At 37.2% G+C, this 20,004-nt stretch overlaps 1 protein-coding gene across 1 annotated transcript in view; it reads right to left on the bottom strand.

Moving 5' to 3' along the window:
• Pask (PAS kinase) overlaps positions 1-20,004 on the bottom strand; it is a 352,511-nt gene that overhangs the window by 21,844 nt on the left and 310,663 nt on the right. Inside the window, exons 21-25 of the mRNA XM_070104515.1 lie at positions 19,781-19,914; positions 19,214-19,351; positions 18,512-18,662; positions 14,343-14,483; positions 9,268-9,380 (exon numbers count right to left, since the gene is read on the bottom strand). Of these exons, the coding sequence (XP_069960616.1) occupies positions 9,268-9,380; positions 14,343-14,483; positions 18,512-18,662; positions 19,214-19,351; positions 19,781-19,914 (677 nt within the window). The remainder of the gene's footprint in view (positions 1-9,267; positions 9,381-14,342; positions 14,484-18,511; positions 18,663-19,213; positions 19,352-19,780; positions 19,915-20,004) is intronic.

Here is a 20,004-nt window from a genome sequence, read left to right as displayed (position 1 = left end):
ACAAAAAGTACAAAACTGGATGGAAAATTGACAAAATTACGCTATCGTGAATTTTTCTGCATCAGCAATTTTGCCCATTTTGAGTCCTATTTTAGGCCAATTATTTTATTCAAGCCTTCCATTTTATCAAATGAGGACAAGAAACTGCCCAATCAACTATTTCAACTACTCAATAAAGTGATCAGAAATTGGCAATTTGGTCAATTTCACAAATTTCAAAATAGGGTCCAGATTAAACAGAGCAGGCATTCCTGGAAATAAAATAACATTTTCTTTGTTTTATTAATTGTTTCCAGGCTTTACACATGAATTCTATTTAGATTTTTTATTCACACCAAAAAATAAAAGTTTTACTGTTATGAAATACTGTAATAATTATACAAATAATATCAGTGCATTTGTGAACACATATTAGACCCACCAGTTGATGTGTATTGGATGCGTGATGTGATTTGTTTACTCTTACACATTGGCAAAAATCAAACATTTCTGCTACTTTGAGCTTAATTTCAAGCTATTTTCAAAGGGCTGAGTCTGTGTTTGAAGTACAAGTTATATGTATACCAATTTCCTTGAGTAATATTTTTTGATCTTCACTTACTTTTGTTGCCAATACTTTTTTTAAGTAAAATTATCAGTTTACACATTAAGACTTTTTTTTTAACATACCAGCCATCTCTCACTGAGGTAGGCTGACCTAATAACATAATAACTATTCACCATCATTCACTCAACTGATATGTTTTCTTATTTGTAGTTGCAGGTGTTGAGTCTCAGCTCCTAGCCCCACCACTCAACTTTCTGCTCGCAAGATTCACTCCTTCCTAGCCACATGGGTGTTATTGTGCCTACCTGTAGAACTATGTATGGAGCCTGTCTCCACCACTTCCTCATTGAGATTACACTTACTGACAACTCTGAGACATGAAATACTTCCTGACATCCCTATGACTCACCTGTGCTTTCAAAGTTCAGAAGTGTGCTGCTGGCATCGTGGATTAGATAGCCCTCTGAACTGAAAAACCCTCACCTATCCTTCAGTGTGCAGGCACTTTACTTTCCACCTCCAGGACTCAAGTTAAGCTACTGATTTTCCTGAATCAATTCATGTTACTTTGCTCACACTCCAACAGCATGTCAAGCTATAAAAACCACTAGTCTCTAGTCACTCCAATTTAACATGCTTGCACAAGCTTGTTAGATTTTCATTCCCTTAACACTCAAAACTTTCTTAACCCCCTCCCCCCCAATGCAGATTTATATAACCTTTCAGTCATCCAATTCTGTTCCATCCTTTCTAAATAGCCAAACCACCTCAACAACCCCTCCCCAGCCCTCTGAATTATGCTCTTGGTAACCCACTCCATTCTGAAATTTCAACACTCCGAATTCTCTGCATAATATTTGCACTGCACACTGATCTCAAACATGACATCTCTACTGCCTCCATCCTCCTCCTTGCAGTAACATTTAAAGCCAAGCCTCACACCAACGTATAAGTGTTGGCACCACTATATTCTGGTGCATTTTCCTGTTTGTCTCTAGATAAACTTTACATTCCACAGATGTCTCAACACATCATTCACTTCCTTCCCATCTTCTCTGCTATTGTTTACCTTGTCTTTCACAGGGCAATCTATCGCCATGTCCATTTCCAAATACAGTGGACCCCCAACGTACAATGTCCCCAACCTACGTTAAAACCGACCTACGATGCTTTTCAGTGTAAAAATTTTACCCCAACATACGTTGAAAAACGCAACCTACAGCATTCGTCTGGTACGCATCCACATGTCTGTCTGCCTGAGTGTGCCTCAGCTGGCCTGCCTTCAGTTAGTGTGCCAATGTTTACAAGCCAGAGCGGTCGCTCCCACACATACATTCGGAATATTTTGTATTATTCCAGTGTTTTTAGTGCTTCTAACAGCTAAATAAGCCACCATAAGTCCAAAGAAAGCTTCTAGTGCCAACCCTGAGGTAAAAAGGGTGAGAAATATTATCGAAATACTATCGTACCATGGTAGCTGCTGCTGCTGCTGCTGCTGTAGCACTGTCAGCTGCTGCTGCTGTAGCACCATTGTTGGTGTGGCTTATCAAGAATACCGAGAAACAATTAACCCAGAGGGTTAGCCACCCAGGATAACCCAAAAAAGTCAGTGTGTCATCGAGGACTGTAACTTATTTCCATTGGGGTCCTTAATCTTGTCTCCCAGGATGCAACTCACACCAGTCGACTAACACCCAGGTGAACAGGAAAAATGCCTGAAACTAGTGCTCATATTGGTGAATTTAAGGCCAGCAAAGGTTGGTTTAAGATTTAAGAATCGTAGTGGCATACACAGTGTGATAAGGCCTGTTATGGAAGAAAATGCCAAACAGGACCTACAGTACTCAGGAGGAAAAGGCACTCCCAGGACACAGTGTCTCATCAGTCATTGCTGCATCTTCAATAAAGGTGTCATTTATTCTTCATTTAGTAGAGTAGTAAATGCACAATATATATTGTGCATGTACTACTCTACTTGTGCATGTATCCTTTTTGTGTGTAGGAAAATGTATATTTCATGTGGCAAAATTTTTTTTCATACTTTTGGGTGTCTTGCACGGATTAATTTGATTTCCATTATTTTTTATGGGGAAATTAATTCAACCTACGATCATTTCGTCTTACAATGGGCTCTCAGTAACGGATTAATATCATAGGTTGGGGGACCACTGTATCTGAATACAATACTTCCTCCATACGCCTTCCCTCCAGTCTAACATCCAATTTTTCATTGCCTAGATTTTTTTGTTGCTCTCATCACCTTGTTTTTTTTTATACAGGAAAGCCCCGCAGTTTCTTGTACTCAATCAACAGAGTAGAAGGAATACTAGTGAAATAGTTGTGAGTTTGGTAGACTGGAACAGTGGAATGGGCCAAAAATAGGGCGTAAAGTGGGTGAAATCGTCAATGTGTAAATATTGCTGTTGGGTTAAGTGTATTCTAACTGGTAAAATCAATAATTTGGCACCCCTACAGGTCCCGATGATGCCGAATTAGTGATAACCAACCTGTACTAGAGAAAATGTGTTATAGTAATTTTTGTCATACACTCCTTTATGCTTGCCTGGCTATCACACCTCACAATTGTTATTTTTTCTACTATGATTGTATGTATACATTTTGTTTATATATGTAATGTATTTCTTATATAATTTTGTAAAAATGGCATTGACAGATTAATGAAAATACAGTGGTACCCCGAACTTCAGCCATAATTCGTTCCAGAAGGCTGTTCGAGTGCTGTTACCGAACAAATTTGTTCCCATAAGGATTAATATAAATTAGATTAGGCCGTTTCAGACCCACAAAAATACACTTACAAAAGCACTTACAAAAATACACTTACATAACTGTTCGAGTTGGGAATTGTTCAAAATGCGAGGTACCACTGTATCTATAATAACGTAATATACGACATTCAAAGCACCCAAGTGTGATTATTATTATTATTAGTACATAGTAGTATTATTATGCTTATTGCATCTTCAACACTAGTGAGGCACTCTTAGTCATTTTAATGTACCTTCATGCCAGCACAGTGTTTAAGTTTATTTAGGTACAGGTATATGTAAGTACAATTATAAGAGTACAGTAGGACCCCAGTATCTGTAGGGGATGAAATTCGAGGACCTGCCACAGATACCGAAACTGCGAATAATAGAAAACCCTATTATAAAGTTTAATTGATAAATTATGCACAACAAGTGGAGAATTATCATATTTTCACTGATGAGAAGCACTTCATGCTTCTCTTAGGCTCTGCAGCACTTTCACTACTACCACTTTTGCACTTTGAGGCCATTATTAAGCAAAATTAAGAATTATTTTCATGCCATGGTAAACCATGGATAACTGAAACTGTGGGTACGCGACCTGTGGATACAGGGATCCTACTGTACATATAAAATATGCAATAACCTTAAAACATTCGAAACTTTGGAAAGTTTCCAGACATAATCGTGAGAGATGCTGAGCTCACGGATGATGTAAACAAACAGTGGCATATGGATGCCGTAACAGTGAATCAGATGTATAAATGAATTTTTGGGTATACATAATTTGAAATGTTTGAATTAGCAAAGTGCTGTAAAGTGGGCCCTCCTATAGTTACTTTCAATTTCCTTGTTTTACATACACTAAAATGCAGTAGAAACTTAATAAATGCATATCCAATTAGTGTATTTTCAATAAAATGCTAATGAAAAATTGCACCAGTCCAAATTGAGAGGGAAAAATTACCTTTCAAACACATCATAAAGTCTAGTGCAAACAACTGCCCATGCTACCAGTTACTTTGTAGATGCATCCCATATCATACTTACTGTTTATCAATCAATTTTGCATCTTTCCGTATATGTCAAGATCAAAAAGTACCATAAACCAGAATTTAAGGTAAGGAACACTGTTTACATAACCCTTTTAGCAAAAGGTATTGCGTTTTTTTTTTTTCAACAAATCGATCGTATCCCACTAAGGCAGGGTGACCTAAAAGAAAAACTGAAGTTTTTAATGTTTTAGTAGACTCACATTAACCCTCTCCAAGCATTTCCAGATCAATAAGCAATGACAACTACAATGTAAAGCATGAAAAATATTACTCACGAAATCGTAATGACACGATTGCAAACAAACCATACCACGGGCGGGATTTGAACCTGCGGTCAGAGAGTCGGTCTGGAGTTTTGAGACTCTCTGACCACAGGTTCAAATCCCACCCATGGTATGGTATGAAAAATATTTCTAAGGAAATAGGAAACTATAAAACTTAAGTTTCTAAACTATCGTATCTGAGTGCTTCTGCGAAGAGAGTGATTATGTATGAGTGATGAATAAGTTTTTTCTTTCTGTTTGGGTCATCCTGCCTTGGTGGGAGGTGGCCGATGTGTTAAAAAAGAAAAAAAGTAACGAGTGTATTGTATATGCATTTTATTGCTCTAGGGCACTTTAAATGCCTAATACATTATGTGCAGGTGGGTTGAAAAGATGGGCTACCATACCTACCACATTTGACTTACTACAAATACTATTCACCTTGCACCCTATATTGAGACCATTAAGACTACAAATATTTTAAGGTAATTAATGAATGTTATAGGTAGTAGGTTGGTAGACAGCAACAGCCCAGGGAGGTACTACCGTCCTGCCAAGCGAGTGTAAAATGAAAGCCTGTAATTGTTTTACATGATGGTAGGATTGCTGGTGTCCATTTTTCTGTCTTGTAAACATGCAAGATTTCAGGTACGTCTAGCTATTTCTTCTTACACTTAGGTCACACTACACATACATGTACAAGCATATATATATATATATATGTACACACCCCTCTGCGTTTTCTTCTATTTTCTTACTAGTTCTTGTTCTTGTTTATTTCCTGTTCTCTCCATGGGGAAGTGGAACAGAATTCTTCCTCCGTAAGCCATGCGTGTTGTACGAGGCGACTAAAATGCCGGGAGCAAGGGGCTAGTAACCCCTTCTCCTGTATATATTGCTAAATGTAAAAGGAGAAGCTTTCGTTTTTGCTTTTGGGCCACCCTGCCTTGGTGGGATATGGCCTGTGTGTTGAAAGAAAGAAGAATTAATGAATGTACCCTATATGCATTTTATCGCTCTAGGGTGCTTTAAATGTCGTAGTATATTACGTGTGGGTGGGTTGGCCAGGTGAGCTACCATATCTACCACACATGACTTACAATAAACACTACTAACTTCTCACTCTACATTAAGACTACCAATATTGTGAGGTAAGTAATGAGTGTGTATTTTACTTTTTTATTGTCTTTTAATGCTTAGTTCTATTGCTAACTTAATGTGTTAGAATAAACTTATTATTTGACCTTCATAAGTGGAAACAAGTGGCATTCTGCTTTCCAGCGGTAGCCTAGAACCTAACCTGCCGTATAAGTGGGGGCCCTACTGTGCTCTAATGTGTCTTGCACAACACCATATGAAAAAATAATTAGGCAAGCTCTTTTTAACACAAGAATAAAAGGCTCAAAAAGAATATTTGTATTTCATTAAGAAATACCATTACCATTGTTTCCCATTGCTATAATTAATAACCTTCAGAGAGTTGTTAAATATTTTTGCATACAGTTCTTCAAAAATAACATCAATAAATGTGCTAGATGTACAGTAAAGCTGATTTCAGTGGGTTCAAAGACCACTCATAGACAACTAAACGTCAAAGCACATTAATGCTATATTCCAAAACAACAAGTTTATAGCACATCATGGCAGCAACATGTCTGGTTCTCACAGGAAAAGCTTGTGCAAACAGTAAGCCACAAAAAATAAAAAAAAAAAAAAAAAATAATAAAAGGAAGATTTTTTTACTATTCAGTTATAGTATATGTAAAAATAGATTATAAAAACTAACAAGATTTAACAAATACTTTATAATCAACTATGATTTCCAAACAGCATTTTTGGATACAGTATGTTTAAAAAAGAAATACCATTCACTACTGGAGAATAAAGTCACATTATGAATGAAAATGTTTAGCATTTCATTTCTATATTAAATACAATCATAGGCTATACTGAACATATGAAAAGACTAAATTTTTTAACTTTTAGAAGTATTAGTTATTCATTAACCTAGGCAAACAAAAGTGTTGTATAATGTGAACCCAAACATGTGCTGCAGCATAATGTGCAAAATACATACCTCTCTAGACTGGCACGCTGACTCTGCTACAGATCTCCTACATATGGGAAAGCAAAGGGTTCATTGGCAGGTTTTTGCAAAGTCTGAGAGACATTTTAATCACCAAATAAGTGTGAGCATTGAAGATGCCCTAAATGTTACTTTAGAATGTATAATAAACTAAAAATGCAAACAAATTTATGAGTTTACTTGAGTACAAACAAACTCATTTGGTGATTAAATATCCTGGTCTTAGATGCTACTGACTTGAAACTTTCTAAATCTTACCCAGGACAAAACATAAGTTTACACTACATAAAGGAAAGGGAAAAAGGTCACCCTCTGGTTAATTTTTATAATTTTTTGTGTGACAGAGATTTAGAAAGCTTAGTAACTAGGCATTTTATTTATGGTTCAAAACTTTATTGTTAAAAATCTATACTAATTGTAAATGCAAAAATATGGAAAAAGGTGAGTCTAATTGCTACAATGAAACTGGTATTGTTTTTTGCAACATTGCACAGTAAAAATACTAATGTACTTCTAAATGTACCTAACCTATGCCATCTGATTCTGAAGGCATATCTGTGAAACTGTGTAACTTGCATTTAATACCTTGTCACAAAAGGTTTCAAGAATAATTCAAAGGTGACTAGCAGGGTGGTTGGCTATATGAAATACTGCAGCTATACACAGGCATGGCAACTAAGAACTGAGAATTCAATGTTTCCCTATAATTACAAAATATACATAATGGTCAAGTTCCATTAATATGTGGAAAATTCACTGTAGTACAAAACAACATTAATTAAATATGTTAGCCACTTTCTGAAGAAATAATAAGATTTAGGACTATTATGATGGAAATTTTGTGTTACATAGCCAGTGGTCAAACAAATCAGAATATTTTGCATGAAAACTGACTTAGCATCTTAACCTAACCATGCCAATTAACATGCCAGTAGAAAGGATATTCTCAATAGGTTGTGACTGAAATGTGGCCAATTCCTAATTCCATGTGAAAGTAACCAGTTGATGGCACCATATAGTTTAAAAAATAAGAGGGAAGGAGGTGCAGGAAGGCTAGTTATCCATAATTATACATTCCTGTGTGTTTAACCTAATCAGACTGTATTTGATTACATTAGTGATTGACAGTAAAGTGTGTAAATGTTATTAAATGGAAAAGTTGTGTAGTAAAGGTACAATCTTGACTGCAGTGCAGCCCAGAAAGTTTCTGTTTAGGGTTTATAGGGACATCATACTTCATTCAGTATTGACCTTTCACACCAGAAGCATGATGCCATCACAGTTCAATTGGTCTTCCAAACTGCAACATTCCTACTCCAGCAAATGCAAAGTTAAAAAGATGGGGAAGGGGGCCAGAAGACCAGACATGGAGTACAGACTTGAGAAGGACATGGGAGTAAGAACAATGCCTAGCATATCACCAGAGGCTTAAGATTAACCAAATAACCTATGCAGCTAATGCTCAACTGGAAAATCTGAGTACTCCTCAGGAATCTCAACAAAGAATTATTCTGGGTGCTTTATAAAACATGTCAGGCCCATCTTGGAGTATGCAGCACCAGGCAAGTACATATAGGTGAAAATGTAGGCACTGTACTTCCCACTTCCAGGACTCAAGTTTCCTTGAATTGCCTCATAAATGTTACCTTGCCCACCCTCCAAAAGTATGTCACTTGCCTCCACCTACTCCCATCTAATGTGTTTACACAAGCCTATTGGATGTTCAAGATCCTAGCACTCAAAACCTTGTTTATCCCCTCCCTCCTTTCACCCAGGACTTATACACCCTCCCAGTCACTCTTTTGCTCATTCTCTCTAGATGTTCAAATCAGCATCTGACATATACTTTTTTCTCACCCCACATCTTCTAATCACTGGACCAAATTCTCTGCATAATATTCACATCACACATTGGCCTCAAATACATTCATCTTTAGTATGTATATTTGATATAGGCATCAATATGTTTGCTAAAATCTGATAAGGAAATGTGGCTTATTTTTAGTGATGTTGATGACAGATGGTGGTGGTGGTAGGGGATTGTGGTTGTGATGGTGCATGATAGTGCCTTCCACACATTTACAGATCAACAAACAACAGTGACAGGTATGAGACATTCATATTTTGATGAATTACAGTATTAAAAAAAATTAACTGTTTAACTTTTTTGGAGGTGTCAGGAAAGCATTACTAATTTTGCCATATGTTACTGTACTAAATATTAGGACCCCAAGACATTATCAACAACTTAGATAATTTAAGAAAAAAACTATCATTAGTAAACTTCAGAATTTGACTAAATAAATACCTTTGCTAACAAAATGTTATCAATACCTTACAATCATATTTACATATATGAAACTGGCATTGCTAACTAAAAGATGTGAAAAAAATTTACTTCTAATTCTGTTTACTAAGAAATTAACATGTAAATTTAAGTCGACTACACTTGCAGTATATGTAATTATAAGAGGAAACCATATGTATTCTCAGTCATCAATTAGGGTACTAAGCATTATAAATGACAGGACAATGAAATCTATACCTGAGGTATTTGATGGTGTAGATTTTAACTGGGTAGAAGAGTCACTACTTTCAGTTGACTCTGAAGATGGTGAGCAACACGAAAATGAAGAGGAGTCGACTGTTATTGTGCTTCTGCGAAAAATAAAAACAGCTTTAAACATGAGTATTCAGTATTTAAGTTGCATAATTAATTCAGTTGCCTACCTCTGTGTTCTTGTAGTTAGTGAATATTCTTCCAAAGAATGCAGCATGGGTTTTAACTGAACTTTCTAAACATTAGTTTTTACAGAAATATACAGTGGAACCTCAGCTGTCAAATTTAATTCGTTCCAGATGTCAACCAAGGCAATTTTTCCCATAAAGAATAATGTTAATAGAATTAATCCGTTCCAGATCGCAAATGATGATATTATAATTTATTAAAAATGTACTAAATACTAGATAAAACTGTAAAAAATGAATACTAAAAGAAACTTTAATTGAAATACTGTACAGTAAATGAAAATTTAACTGTCTCTTACCTATCAAAGGAGATCTAATGCCATACTAGAAGCAGGAGGTGGAGAGGAGGGGTATGTTACTACTTGGAAGGAGAGTCACTTTGTATTAATATGTCAGGCAACTGTCCTTCTGGCATTGTTTCTCTTCTTCGTCTCTTTTCACCATTAACACCTTGTTCTGGCTCAATGGTTCTTTGTCTAAAAACCTGTCCAGTGAGGTTTATTTCAGTTTCCATTTATAACACTTGTCTAAATTGAGACATTACACTGTCATTGAACATGTTAGAGAGACGGATGGTCACTGCTTTGTCTGGATGGTATTTTTCAGCAAATTACTGCACTTCATGCCATTCAGCACACATTTCCTTGACAAGTGCAATAGGCACATCATCACTTCCCTCCTCTTCCTCTGATGACAGTTCCTCCACTGCAATCTGTTGCTGCTCCTACTTAAGGTCTACAAGTTCTATGCTTCACCACCAACTCCTCCACATCATCTTCAGTCACCTTTAGACCCAAGGTCTTTCCCAGGGACATAATATCCTCTATCGGCTCAGGCTCTTCTTCAAAGCCTTCAAAATCCCCAGCTGCCACAGTCAGGCCATAATTTCTTTCATGCTGAATGTGAGGATATTGAAAAGCCCTTCCAGAATTCCCTAAGGGTTAAATTTATTTCTGAAGTTATTTCAAAGCACCTTTCAAAAAAGTGCTTTGGTGAAGAGTTTCTTGAAGTTAGAAATGACCTGCTGTGAGCATGTGACCCAAGCCATTAGCATTGTCAGTCGACAGCCAAGAGAATGTATGAAACCCAAGACATTTTTTCTCGAATTCCTCATTTGAAAACAAGTTAGTTTGACAAGTAATGCAGTCGACAACTGAGGTTCCACTGTATAACTAAAATACACAAGGTAAGAGACTATTAGAATTCTTCCTCCAGAGCCATGCATGTTGTAAGAGGTGACTAAAATGCTGGGAGCAAGGGGCTAGTAACCCCTTCTCCTGTATACATTACTAAAGTTAAAAAGAGAAACTTTTGTTTTTCCTTTTGGGCCACCCTGCTTCAGTGGGATACAGCCAATTTGCTGAAAGAAGAAGATTTCAAGGTACCTTTCAAAAAAGTTTAGATTTAGAAAGGATATAGGAAAGTACTGGTTTGGAAATAGGATAGTCGATGAGTGGAATGGTCTGCCTAATAAGGTTATCGAAGCTAAAACCTTGGGTAGTTTCAAATTTAGGTTGGATAAATACATGAGCGAGAGGGGACTTGTACATGAGTAAATAGAAGTATCAAAGCTTATTGCTTGGGTAGCATTTATTCTGTTAGTCTGTTGGAATTGTTAAGGACCTGCCTAGTAGGGGCCAACAGGCCTACTGCAGTGTTCCTTCTTTCACAATATCCTCTATCGGCTGAGGCTCATCTTCACAGCCTTCAAAATCCCAGGCTGCCACAAAGTCAGGCCACAATTTCTTTCATGCTGACTGCATGGTCTTGGAAGACACATTCCTCCAGGCTTTGTGAGGATATTGAAATGGTCCTTCTAGAACTCCCTGAGGGTTAAATTTATATCCAAACTTATTTCAAAGTACCTTTCAAAAAAGTGCTTTGGTGTAGAGCTTCTTGAAGTTAGAAATGACCTGCTCTGAGCACATGACCCAAGTCATTCGTGTTGTCAGTCAACAACCAAGAGAATGTACAAAAACCAGGACATTTTTTCTTGAATTTCTCGTTTAAAGACTAATTTGTTTGACTAGTAATGCAGTCGACAACCGAAGTTCCACTGTATAACTAAAATATATGAGGTAAGAGACTGTTAGAATTCTTCCTCCATAAGCCATGCGTGTTGAAAGAGCTGATTAAAATGCCAGGAGCAAGGGGCTAGTAACCTCTTCTCCTAAATTTAAAAGGAGAAACTTTCGTTTTCCCTTTTGGGCCACCCTGCCTCGGTGGGATATGGCCAGTTTGTTGAAAGAAGAAGAGATGGTTAGAGCAAATTAAACTTGTTTAACTTTTTGTACTAAAAATTTTTTAAATTTTCACTTTGTCTCATATACACAATATCTGGTTAATCTATCTGTTAATAGCTCCTGCAAGATATAAGATATAAGTGACTATTGGCAGAAAGGTGGGCTAGTGCAAAGATGAGTAGTGAGGGGGTTGAAGAGGGTTGGAATAGTTTTAAAAATGCAGTATTAGAATGTGGGGCAGAAGTTTGTGGTCATAGGAGGGTGGGGGCAGGAGGAAAGACGAGTGATTGGTGGAATGAAGAAGTAAAGGGTGTGATAAAAGAGAAAAAGGTAGCTTACGAGAGGTTTTTACAAAGTAGAAGTGTTATAAAAAGAGCAGAGTATATGGAGAGTAAAAGAAAGGTGAAGAGAGTGGTGAGAGAGTGCAAAAGGAGAGCAGATGAAAGAGTGGGAGAGGCACTGTCAAGAAATTTTAATGAAAATAAGAAAAATTTTTGGAGTGAGTTAAACAAGTTAAGAAAGCCTAGGGAAAGTATGGATTTGTCAGTTAAAAACAGAGTAGGGGAGTTAGTAGATGGGGAGAGGGAGGTATTAGGTAGATGGAGAGAATATTTTGAGGAACTTTTAAATGTTGAGGAAGAAAGGGAGGTGGTAATTTCATGCACTGGCCAGGGAGGTATATCATCTTTTAGGAGTGAAGAAGAGCAGAATGTAAGTGTGGTGGAGGTACGTGAGGTATTACGTAGAATGAAAGGGGGTAAAGCACCTGGAATTGATGGGATCATGACAGAAATGTTAAAAGCAGGGGGGGATATAGTGTTGGAGTGGTTGGTACTTTTGTTTAATAAATGTATGAAAGAGGGGAAGGTACCTAGGGATTGGCAGAGAGCATGTATAGTCCCTTTATATAAAGGGAAAGGGGACAAAAGAGATTGTAAAAATTATAGAGGAATAAGTTTACTGAGTATACCAGGAAAAGTATACGGTAGGGTTATAATTGAAAGAATTAGAGGTAAGACGGAATGTAGAATTGCGGATGAGCAAGGAGGCTTCAGAGTGGGTAGGGGATGTGTAGATCAAGTGTTTACATTGAAGCATATATGTGAACAGTATTTAGATAAAGGTAGGGAAGTTTTTATTGCATTTATGGATTTAGAAAAGGCATATGATAGAGTGGATAGAGGAGCAATGTGGCAGATGTTGCAAGTATATGGAATAGGTGGTAAGTTACTAAATGCTGTAAAGAGCTTTTATGAGGATAGTGAGGCTCAGGTTAGGGTATGTAGAAGAGAGGGAGAATATTTCCCGGTAAAAGTAGGTCTTAGACAGGGATGTGTAATGTCACCATGGTTGTTTAATATATTTATAGATGGGGTTGTAAAAGAAGTAAATGCTAGGGTGTTTGGGAGAGGGGTGGGATTAAATTATGGGGAATCAAATTCAAAATGGGAACTGACAGTTACTTTTTGCTGATGATACTGTGCTTATGGGAGATTCTAAAGAAAAATTGCAAAGGTTAGTGGATGAGTTTGAGAATGTGTGTAAAGGAAGAAAGTTGAAAGTGAACATAGAAAAGAGTAAGGTGATAAGGGTATCAAATGATTTAGATAAAGAAAAATTGGATATCAAATTGGGGAGGAGTATGGAAGAAGTGAATGTTTTCAGATACTTGGGAGTTGACGTGTCGGCGGATGGATGTATGAAGGATGAGGTTAATCATAGAATTGATGAGGGAAAAAAGGTGAGTGGTGCATTGAGTTATATATGGAGTCAAAAAACATTATCTATGGAGGCAAAGAAGGGAATGTATGAAAGTATAGTAATATCAACACTCTTATATGGATGTGAAGCTTGGGTGGTAAATGCAGCAGCGAGGAGACGGTTGGAGGCAGTGGAGATGTCCTGTCTAAGGGCAATGTGTGGTGTAAATATTATGCAGAAAATTCGGAGTGTGGAAATTAGGAGAAGGTGTGGAGTTAATAAAAGCATTAGTCAGAGGGCAGAAGAGGGGTTGTTGAGGTGGTTTGGTCGTTTAGAGAGAATGGATCAAAGTAGAATGACATGGAAAGCATATAAATCTATAGGGGAAGGAAAGAGGGGTAGGGGTCGTCCTCGAAAGGGTTGGAAAGAGGGGGTAAAGGAGGTTTTGTGGGCGAGGGGCTTGGACTTCCAGCAAGCGTGCACGAGCGTGTTAGATAGGAGTGAATGGAGACGAATGATACTTGGGACCTGACGATCTGTTGGAGTGTGAGCAGGGTAATATTTAGTGAAGGGATTCAGGGAAACCGGTTATTTTCATATAGTCGGACTTGAGTCCTGGAAATGGGAAGTACAATGCCTGCACTTTAAAGGAGGGGTTTGGGATATTGGCAGTTTGGAGGGATATGTTGTGTATCTTTATACGTATATGCTTCTAAGCTGTTGTATCCTGAGCACCTCTGCAAAAGCAGTGATAATGTGTGAGTGTGGTGAAAGTGTTGAATGATGATGAAAGTATTTTCTTTTGGGGGATTTTCTTTCTTTTTTTTTGGGTAACCCTGCCTCGGTGGGAGACGACCGACTTGTTAAAAAAAAAAAAAAAAAAAAAAAAAAAAAAAAAAAAAAAAATCTACACAACAAGAATCTGTACCTCATAGAGGACGTTGATTGTGAGCTGGAGGTTCTTGATGCTCCAGCTGACTCTGAAATTTCATAAATTGACGCTTCCTCCTCTGAAGGCTCTGGTGTTAACCGGAAAAAACACAGGGAGGTGGCTGATCTTTGCTTACTTCTGTAAGAGTCAACACATACATGCAAATATAATATATAAAGCTGTTTTTAATTGGAAGAAGAGGAGGAAAAGGAAAGGGGGGGGAACAGGGAATGAGGGCTGAATAGGAGGGATATGGATGGATGCAGAAAGAGCAGGATTTAATGAGGGAATGATCAGGAGAACAAAAGAAGAAACATGACTAAGAGTCAGATGACTCATGAAGAGGCAGAAGAAAATGCACAGAAAGACATTGCTGCCAATGCTTTAATCTTTAAGCTAATTACTTTTGAACATTTCATATTGTTGATAAGTGAGGAGGGAACACACTTATTGAAAGGTAAAAGCAAATTGAAAGTAAATAATGTTGAATATATTTATACAGATAATTCGTATTGGGGAAATTAAGAGGTGTGGAGCTACTAAAAGTATTAGTCAGAGGGCTGAAGAGGGGCTGTTGAGGTGGTTTGGTCATTTAGCGAGAATGGAACAAAGCAGAATGTATGTATGTATGTATGTGTGAGTGTGCGTGTCCCCCCCCCCCCCGAAAATGTTGGAGGGAGGGGGGTAAAGGTTTTGTGGGCGAGGGGCTCGGACTTCCAGCATGTGTGTGTGAGCGTGTTAGATAGGAGAGAATGGAGACAAATGGTTTTTTGGGACCTGACAAGCTGTTGAAGTGTGAACAGGGTAATATTTTGTGAAGGGATTCAAGGAAACCGGTTAGCTGGACTTGATTTCTGGAAATGGGAAGTACAATGCCTGCACTAAAGGAGGGGTTTAGGACTGGCAGTTTGAAGGGACATCTAAACTATCATATCTGAGTGCCACTGCAAAGACAGTGATTATGTATGAGTGATGGTGAAAGTGTTGAATGATGAAAGTTTTTTTTTCTTTCTTTTTGGGTCACCCTGCCTTGGTGGGAAATGGTCGACATGTTAAAAAAAAAAAAAAGATTTAAAGTGACACCAGTAAATCTGAACTTCCATACTTATCAGTAATATAGGATACTAGAAGGAACAGCAAAAACAATCACAATGTCAAAGAAAGAAGTAAAGTGACAAGATGCTTCATGGTAATGATTGAAAATTTAGACAGTTACTCAGATCAACATAGTGCCTGTAATCTGGAGACATGGGGATGTCAGCATACTTCCAGAAGAGCTGACTGTGAAGTCAGCATACTTCTGGAAGGAAGTGTTTTCTTCTCTGGGTTACTCTACCTTTATGGGAGATGACCACTGAGGTTAAATTAATAAAAAATAAGAAACCATTTATTTACATATATAACATCACAACCTAGGTAGTAGGATGGTAGACAACAACTACCCAGGGAGGTACTACCGTCCTGCCAAATGAGTGTAAAACGTAAGCCTGTAATTGTTTTACATGATGGTAGGATTGCTGGTGTCTTTTTCTGTCTCATAAACATGCAAGAGTTCAGGTACGTCTTGCTACTTCTACTTAAACTTAGGTCACACTATATATGAATATACATACAAGCATATACAGTGGAACCTCCACTCACGAGTTTAATCCGTTCTGTGACCTTGCTCGCATCTGGATTTGCTTGTTTGCAGAGTCAATTTTCCACATTTAAATTAATTGAAATGTAATTAGTCCGTTCCGGTGGAATTCTGTACTTCAATAATTTCCCCTAATATCAATTCAATGGCTTATTTATCTATCACAATTCATCTAATATGACATAATAAACAATATAGATAAAATATGTCATTCATGTAGTGGTATCGTCGGTGGGCGAGAGTTTGTCTGGAGACTGGACAAAATACTCCTTGAATAATTTCGCTAATATCATTTATATGGATTATTTATCTATCACAATTTATCTAATATGACATAATAAACATTATAAATAACATAGAAACCTGATATATACTCTAGAATGAATAAAATATGTCATTATGTAACTGGTGAAGGCGGCCAGAACCGCTCCCGCTTTGTTGTGGTAAACACTGCCATCTAGTGACCACCTTTTGAAGCCATCTATTATTATAATTATTATTATATAGTACATTATTATTATACATGTATTATTATTATATGTATTATATTAATATTATTATATTATACTATTATTATTATGTGTATTATTATTTTTTTTTTCAACAAGTTGGCAGTCTCCCACCGAGGCAGGGTGACCCAAAAAAGAAAATACTTTCATCATCATTCAACACTTTCACCACACTCACACATTATCACTGTTTTTGCAGAGGTGCTCAGAATACAACAGTTTAGAAGCATATACGTATAGAGATACACAACATATCCCTCCAAACTGCCAATATCCCAAACCCCTCCTTTAAAGTGCAGGCATTGTGCTTCCCATTTCCAGGACTCAAGTCTGACTATATGAAAATAACCGGTTTCCCTGAATCCCTTCACTAAATATTACCCTGCTCACACTCCAACAGATCGTCAGGTCCCAAGTACCATTCATCTCCATTCACTCCTATCTAACACGCTCACGCACGCTTGCTGGAAGTCGAAGCCCCTCGCCCACAAAACCTCCTTTACCCCCTCTCTCCAACCCTTTCGAGGACGACCCCTACCCCTCCTTCCTTCCCCTATAGATTTATATGCTTTCCATGTCATTCTACTTTGATTCATTCTCTCTAAATGACCAAACCACCTCAACAACCCCTCTTCTGCCCTCTGACTAATACTTTTATTAACTCCACACCTTTTCCTAATTTCCACACTCCGAATTTTCTGCATAATATTTACACCACACATTGCCCTTAGACAGGACATCTCCACTGCCTCCAACCGTCTCCTCGCTGCTGCATTATTATTATTACAATATAAATAATTTATAATTTTTATTCACACAAAAAATAGATTTACTACTATGCAGACTACTGCACTGTAATAATTGTATAAATAATGTCAACCCATTCACGACTGCATATTGGAATGGACAGTGAAGTCATTTCTTTACTCTTAACATTGCCAAAGAATCAAACATTTCTTCTACTTTGAGCTCAATTTCAGGGTACTTTTTGTTGTGAAACCAATCAAAATCATATCTATTTCTGTAATATATCTTCCATTCTATCAAATGAGAGAAAAAAAAAAGAATACAACCATAAAAACCATATGAAAATACTGCTAATGGAAGGCTAATTGCTGAGAAGTGAACTCCATTATTTATGGTCTGATTTCTTTCATTTTTGGTGTACGTTAAGAAGCATCTTTCCATCATACATTACCCAAGTTTCAATAAGATAGTCCAATAAACAAATGAGATCCAATTCCCTAGATCAAGAGTAAGAGCCCCTCACCAGCGTCAAGGAACCTCCCTTGAGACCTGCTCGTTTATGGAAATTTTGCTCGTGTATAGAAGAAAAAAAAAAAAAAAAAAAAAAAAAAAAAAAAAAAAAAAAAAAAAAAGTGACTAATCGACTGCTCATAATTGGAAAAACTCACACATGGATGCACTCGTAAGTGGAGGTTCCACTGTATATACACACCCCTCTGGGTTTTCTTCTATTTTCTTACTAGTTCTTGTTCCTGCTTATTTCCTCTTATCTCCATGGGGAAGTGGAACAGAATTCTTCCTCCGTAAGCCATGTGTGTTGCAGGAGGCAACTAACGTGCCAGGAGCACCAGGCTAGTAACCCCTTCTCCTGTATACAGTGGACCCCCGGTTAACGATATTTTTTCATTCCATAAGTATGTTCAGGTGCCAGTACTGACCGAATTTATTCCCATAAGGAATATTGTGAAGTAGATTAGTCCATTTCAGACCCCCAAACATACAAGTACAAACGCACTTACATAAATACACTTACATAATTGGTCGCATTCGGAGGTAATCGTTATGCGGGGGTCCACTGTACATTACTAAAGTTAAAAAGAGAAAGTTTCATTTTTCTTTTTGGGCCATCCTGCTTCAGTGGGATACGGCCGGTTTGTTGAAAGAAGATAATATCACAATTCAAATACCCCTCCTAACTGCAACATTCCTATTCACCTGTTCAGTTGGCAAAAAAATTTCTTTTAACATGCATGTCATACAACAATACTTACACAACATCATTATCATTCATGCTACCCTGTGGCACGGCAGATAGTGACCGTCTGGTATTCTCATAGATGAAACTACTGGAAGCAGTAGATATTGAAGTATCATTTTCACTGTACTCAGTGATATATTTCCTGGGATGGCATTCATCATATGCTGTTGAAGTAGTATACTGTTAGTGATACATAAAATCAATAACCAACTGGCAATTAAGAATCAAATGTCTCTTCTTAAATGGTCACCAGCTTCTGCACTCATACCTTCTCTTTCTAATCACTGTCAATCACATGTACATATACAGTAAGTCAATTAAAACTATTTTTTTTAACTCAATGGCCATTTGCCAAGGCAAGGTGGCCCTAAAGAAGAAAATACAAACATTCACCAACATTTACTAATTTACCATCTTTCCAGAGGCCTGCTGACATTACAACCAGATTACCCTCCAACTACAACATCCTCACCCACTTTCCAGAGTGTGGCCACTGTCCTTCCATGAATCCTTTCATAAATTTTACCTTGCACATACTCCAACAGCACATCCATTAAAAACCACTTGTCTCCATGCACACCTATCTAACATGCTCACACAAGCCTATATTCTATATAATGTAGGACACCATTTTTTTTTACACTGTTGCTATTGTATGAAATTTCTTCTAGGCAACTTTACTGCAAATTTCTATATAGCCACCTGAGATACTCACAACATCTGATGACCTCATCGAATTTATATTCTTCTAAATTACATTCAAGTTGGGTCCATGGATGCGATTCCACTTCCTCCAAGGTCATACGAGCTTTGGCATCTTTCTGAAGCATCCCCGTAAGTAGAGAACACAGAGCTGATGGCAAAGAAACAATAGGTAAATGAACTTACGAACTTAAATATTGTACTTTAAATAGCAAACAACCAGACTATAGAATGTTCTTCCTCCTCTAAGGTAAAACATAAGCCAATATCACTAAGAGTATTCTACATTAATACATCCAAAAATGTACCATTACCCAACCTCAAATTTCATCATGTTGTATATATATTCCAACCCAAAATAAAAAGAATATAATGGGCTCAATAAGAAATCCCTCATTTAACCACTTCTCCAAATTCCTAAAAAATTACTCACATTTTTTTTGTGAATTAATTATTTGCCCATCAAACTGGATCAGCATGTCATACAACTGCTTTCTTTTTCTTTAAACTTGTTGAATTAGTAAAACATGTCTTACAGAAGATATGTAAAGTTAGTAATGAAAAACTTTAGATGACTTACCTTCGGAATGCACAATGGGGAAGGTTATGTCACCTTTGATAGTTTCATCAACATCGTAAAAGGGGTTTTCTCCATACATTAAAGTATAGAGAGTCACACCAAGAGACCAAATTTCTAACTCGTATCCACTGTACCTGTAAGAAAAAAATTATCTTAAAAATTAGAAGAGGCCATCACAATGTCTGGTTAAGAATTATTTCACTGCTATTTATCTTGAACTCAGT

The sequence above is a fragment of the Cherax quadricarinatus genome, chromosome 5 (assembly GCF_038502225.1).
Source record: "Cherax quadricarinatus isolate ZL_2023a chromosome 5, ASM3850222v1, whole genome shotgun sequence".
NCBI lineage: Eukaryota > Metazoa > Arthropoda > Malacostraca > Decapoda > Parastacidae > Cherax > Cherax quadricarinatus.
The sequence above is the reverse complement of the archived record's forward strand: the minus strand, read 5'-3'. Positions and strand labels throughout refer to the sequence as shown.